At 60.4% G+C, this 5,247-nt stretch overlaps 1 protein-coding gene across 1 annotated transcript in view; it reads right to left on the minus strand.

Moving 5' to 3' along the window:
* Positions 1 to 291: 291 nt before the first annotated feature.
* The window catches only part of Srrm3 (serine/arginine repetitive matrix 3), a gene marked incomplete at its 5' end in the record, with an annotated part of 34,976 nt that continues 30,020 nt past the window's right edge, over positions 292 to 5,247 (minus strand). Inside the window, 3 exons of the mRNA XM_019206729.2 lie at positions 292 to 1,698; positions 4,173 to 4,310; positions 4,537 to 4,775. Of these exons, the coding sequence (XP_019062274.1) occupies positions 1,470 to 1,698; positions 4,173 to 4,310; positions 4,537 to 4,775 (606 nt within the window). The remainder of the gene's footprint in view (positions 1,699 to 4,172; positions 4,311 to 4,536; positions 4,776 to 5,247) is intronic.

A 5,247-nucleotide genomic window follows, 5' to 3' on the forward strand; every position in this document is an offset into this window, starting at 1 on the left:
CGTTTCTCTCTCTTTTTTTTTAAACAATCCAGAATTTGAACCCAAGGCTTCATATTTAACGATATCTCCAGCTTCCCTGCCCCTCGAGATAGGCTTGCTACATTGCCCTGGCTGGGCTCAAACTTGTGGCAATCTTCCTGCCTCAGCCTCCCAGAATGCTGGGATTATAGGCATAACCTTCCTACCTAGCTAGGCACTGGTTCTTTGGTGCTAGCTCTCCTTCCTAGGGTTCTGAGAAGGAGTATTACCACTTCTGCCCTCACCTGTTCCAATCTCCCCAGGTGCCCACACGCACAGAGACGCCTGGTCTCACCACCTGCCATCCGGGCACCGAGTGTTTATTATTACAGTCCATTTCACATCCGCACTGCGGAGAAAGGGTGAGGGGAAACAGAGAGAAGGGGAACCCGGACCAGATCCCAGACCCCTCCCCCCGCCAGGGCCCAGGGCATCTGTCCCATTGGGCAAGGAAGACTTTGTGAGATCCCTGAGGGCCCCAGGAGGTGGGGGCTGGGAGCCGCAGAAGAGGTGGGGTTGATGGCCAGCCCCTGCGGAGGGTGGTACCACCCCTGCCCTGGGAGCCGGCGGCACATCCCACCATGTCAGGGGAGCGCTCTCCCATGCCTGTGCCCCCGTGCCGCTGTCCTCCTCTTGGTAGGGCTGGGGACTGCTGAGTGCCTCCCAGCCCACCCCGTGCGTGGTAGATTCCTGTTTTGCTCTGTGTCCTCTCCCACCTCCCAGCCTGAAACCCTTGGACCTCAGGGTCAGATGCACACGCACACGAGGTCAGTCCCCCTGTCCTCCTGTCACTCTGCAGGCCTGGCTGCGATGGCCTTGGCCCAGGGCATGGCATGAGGGCTAGAGAGATGGGCTCAAGAGTGAGCTCCCTGGGCCTTGTGGCTGGGGCTTTGAGCAGGGGAGGGACTCGAGGGTCTTCAGCCAGGACTTCTGCAGCCAGCTCGGAGAGGAGGAGCTCCCCAGTCTGGCTGGTGGCGCACCCGCGATTGGGACATTCTTCTGTCCACCCGGCTCCGAGGCCGCCCAGTGAGGGAGAGGAAAAGAGGGGAAGTTCCCAGGCCTGGAACCTTCTGAGGTGTGCCTGGGCCCACTGAGTGGAGGCGAAAGGTCACAGTACACTGTGGACTCTTGTACCATTGACCGGCAGCAGTGCCCAGCTGGGTGAGCGGGCATCAAGCAGGAAGTGGGGGCAGGGTGCTCCCTGTGTTCGCAACGGCTCTTTGTTCCCTGGACATGAAGGAGGGCTCAAGGTGGGGCTAGGGGTGGGCACCTGTCAGGAGCAGTTCCATCTGGCTCCTCCTTGAGGGCAGGGTGCCCACCCTCAAAGTCTTCCCTGTCCCATCTGTCCACATGCTGGCCCCAGACCTCTTCGTAGGGGGTGCAGCCCCCTCCTCTCCAGTCCCATGGCCTGGCCTCTTCCTCTGCCAGGCGGCTCCAAGGTCCGGATGGGCTCAGAAGCCCCCGCTTTCAGAGCTGCTTCGGCTGTGGTAGCTTGGACTGGGGCTTCGGGAGGGGCTGCGTGTGTGGCTTCGGGTCCCTCGACTTTGACTACTGTAGCTTCCATGGCTGTGCCCCGGGCTGGGGCTGCGGCTGGGGCTCCTGCTTGAGTAGTCGCTGCTCAGGCAGCTGGAGGAAGAGGAGGGGCTGGGCCGGTAGTAAGGGATGGGACGCTTTCGGGCACTGCCAGGAAGGAAAAGTGCGTTACAGGCCAGCCAAGACGCTGAGCCCCATCCCAGCAGCAGCCAGGGTTTTCTCCCTGTTTCCCTTGAGCCCTGGCCTTTGAGACATCCACCTCTCCAAAGAGAATCTGAGTCACTTTTCAATTCCAATTCCACATTGATCATCTTGTTTTCCCTTTCCTGTCTGCAGGAAAGGAAGCCAAGACCTTGCTTGGTGTGGCTATGTGTTTTTGTTGAATTAATGACCCTACTCCCCCAGTACTGGGGATTAAACCCAGAGTTTTTACCCTGAGCTTTATCTCCACTCCTTTTTATTTTGAGAAGGGGTCTTGCTGAGTTGCCCAGGCTGGGCTTGAACTTTCCATCCTCCCACCTCAACTTTTCAATGCTGTGTGTGTGCCATCATGCTTCGTTTCTTTTTTTTTTCTTTTGGCTTTTTGAGACAGGGTCTCACTGTGTAGTCGAGACTGACTATGTAGCCCAGGCTGGTCTTGAACTCACAGCAATCCTCCTGCCTCAGCCTCCCGAGTGCTTGAGTTGCCCAGGCTGGGCTTGAACTTTCCATCCTCCCACCTCAACTTTTCAATGCTGTGTGTGTGCCATCATGCTTCGTTTCTTTTTTTTTTCTTTTGGCTTTTTGAGACAGGGTCTCACTGTGTAGTCGAGACTGACTATGTAGCCCAGGCTGGTCTTGAACTCACAGCAATCCTCCTGCCTCAGCCTCCCGAGTGCTGAGATTACAGGCGTGTGCCACCACACACGAGTGTGCCACCATACTCGGCTTTCTTTTCTTTTTTGAAACAGGGTCTCACTGTGTATCTCAGGTTGGCCTCGAATTCCTGGCAATCCCCTTGCCTCAGCCTCTCAAGTGCTGGGATCACAGGCGTGTACTACCACAGCCCGCCATGCTTGGTTTCAATGAAACTTTTACATAGGAATGGCTCACATCAACCAAGCTAAGCAGGGACCGACCTCCATACTTCTGGGGACTGAATCCAGGGCCTTGCACATGCTAGGCAAGCACTCTTCCGTTGACTACACCCCTGGCCTCTTTACAGGGTATTTATGAACAGAGTGCAGCCCATTTCCCCATTCCTGATGGAATGGAGGATTTGGGCTTTTCAGGTGTCTCAAAGGGAACAAAGGGGAAACCCCTGGCTACTGCTGCCCATGCCTGAGGCCTGGCCCAGTCCCGCCGGCCCCCGCTCCTCACTCAGCTACCTCCCGCTGGCCCAGAGTTGGGAGTTAGTTCGAAGGCAGGAAGCTATGACCCAGAGAAAAGAAAGAGAGTGGTTAAGGGGGCTACAGCGTCCCATCTCGGGGGTTAATTCTGAGGAAGAAAATGGGGTGCGTTAGTGGGAGGAGGAGGTAACCTGGGGGAGGGCTGAGGTGAGTGCTGGGTGGAACACTTGGGGTCTGGCTGTCTCTGGGTAGCAGTGTGCCCTGTGTTTGTCCTAACTTTGGTGGTCTGGGGAGGGAAAGGAGACCATGCTGTGTCCTCTATCAGAAACCCTGGTAACCCAGGACTAAGGCTTAATTTGATGACTGAACCCTGTTGGAGTTGAAATGATGCTGGGGAGCTCTGCTGATTACCACCGAGGCTCAGAGGAGCACCAGTCTCCCCAGTTGCCCAGCAAGACAGAGGCAGAGCTGGGCTCAGAACTTTGCCAGTGGCCTCCCCTCGCCCCAGGATAATCCTGGACTTCCGGAGCATGTGCACAAAGGTGCACCACCAGCTCACCTGGAGACCCAGGCCCAGACCGCTCCAGTCCTAGCAGAGAAGCCGTGACAGTATGGCTTCTCCCCAACTGGCCTCACCCTGGGCACAGCCTAATTGGGCTGTGTGGGGTTGTTTGTTTGGACAGCTGCCCCCAAGTCCACCGGACAGCTCAGCACCCTCCTCCAAGTCCCCAGGGGGCTGGGAGGTTAGTGAGGAAATGAGAGGCAGACAGACGGACAGCTGACCAAAGCCAGACCAGCTCACACGCGCATCTCCCCGGCAGCCTGTGCAGAGGGGTCCACCTGGCCCCCAGGCTGGCCACAGGCCACTCGGCAGGCTGGACCTTGAGATGAAGGAGAAAAGGAGACGTCATTGTCTGGGGATGAGTGTGAGAGGGAGGCAGGAAGGGAGAGAGAGCTCCAGAGGGATGGCTGGAATCTTCTAGGACTGAGCTCCCGGCCTGGGGCCGCCCATCCATGCCCAAGGACAGAATGCCCTCCCTCCATGGGCCTTCGGGTCTCACTGGGGAACTTTCCCTTCCTTAGGGTCTCTGGTCACTCGGCCCCCAGGCCTTCCAGTCCGATTCCTCTGCCCCTACAGGTCCTACCTCTTTTCCTTCGGTCCCCACCCCCCTCCGGGAAACGCCCTCCGCAAGTCCCTTGCCCGGCGAAACCTCACACCCCTGAGGTCCCTGGTCACCGACTTGGGTCAGTGGCCCCTGTCCCAGCCCTCCCTAGCCCTGGGCCCCTCCCTACCTAGTGATGCGCCGCGGCTCCATGAAGCTGGGTGAGTCGCGGCGCCGCTTGCGGATGGGGGAGTAGCTACGGGAGCGGCGCCGGTTGCGAGATGCCTCGGCTTCGGCGTGCCTGGCGCGGCCCTCGCTGTCTTTGTCCCTGCGGGGTTGGCCCCGGTGAGCTACGCGGCCTAGCTCTCTGCTGCACGCGTCCTTGACCTGGTCCCCGCGGTGCGCCCCCTAGAGGCCGGGGTACCCGCTGCCCGCACCCTCTAGCGGCCGGGGTCCCCGCTGTACGCCCCCTAGAGGCCCGGGTCTCCGCAGCCCCACGGGGCGGGGGGCTGCTGTCCTCGATGTCGTCTGGGCCGGTAGCGCGGGCCACTCACCTGCCCAGAGGTTTCTTGGGCGACGGAGAGTGGCTGGGGCTGCGGGCCCTCTTCTCCGGGGACCGCGAGCGGGATTTGGAGGGCGATCGGCTGGAACTCCAGGACCGGGGGTGGGGACCAGGACTGCGCGACGAGCTTTTACCCTCCGGACCGCCGTGCCTGCCGTGCGGGCCTGGCGACGGCGAGGTGCTGGCTGGGCGCGCGCGCGGGGGTCGCTCTTTCGCCCTGGGGGAGGGGGATGCGGAGGGGGTTCAGGGGAGCGGGCGTGTGGGCGGAGCTTAGCAAGAAGGGGAGAAGCCCGCGAGGGGCCTCGCTGAGTAGAGTGCTGCGTGGAAAGTGAGGAGTGGACCCGAGCCCGGTGGGGACAGAGGGGTTGAGAGAGGGTCGGTGGAGGAAGGGTGTTCTGTGGGGTGGAAGAAGAGTGATTGGTCAAAGAGGGGAGCCCAGTGGGGGCAGAGTATTCCTTTGGGAGGAGGGACCAATGCGGGGGAGAACAGTGTGTCCGTGTGGGGTTGGCATCGGTCGGGGTGGGGACCAGTAGGGGATGGAATTCCTGGTTGGGATAAGTGAGGGGAGGGATCAGTGGAGGAAACGAACCAGTAGGGGCAGGAGAACTCCGCGGGGAGGCAGGCTGGGGAGCCGAAGCTCGGTGGCAGGGTGGCCTTTGGGGCGGGGCAGCAGCCGGGCTCACCGTTTCCCGTGTCCGCCGTG

Source organism: Fukomys damarensis, unplaced genomic scaffold (assembly GCF_012274545.1).
Source record: "Fukomys damarensis isolate Sample0158 unplaced genomic scaffold, DMR_v1.0_HiC HiC_scaffold_17, whole genome shotgun sequence".
NCBI classification, from domain to species: domain Eukaryota; kingdom Metazoa; phylum Chordata; class Mammalia; order Rodentia; family Bathyergidae; genus Fukomys; species Fukomys damarensis.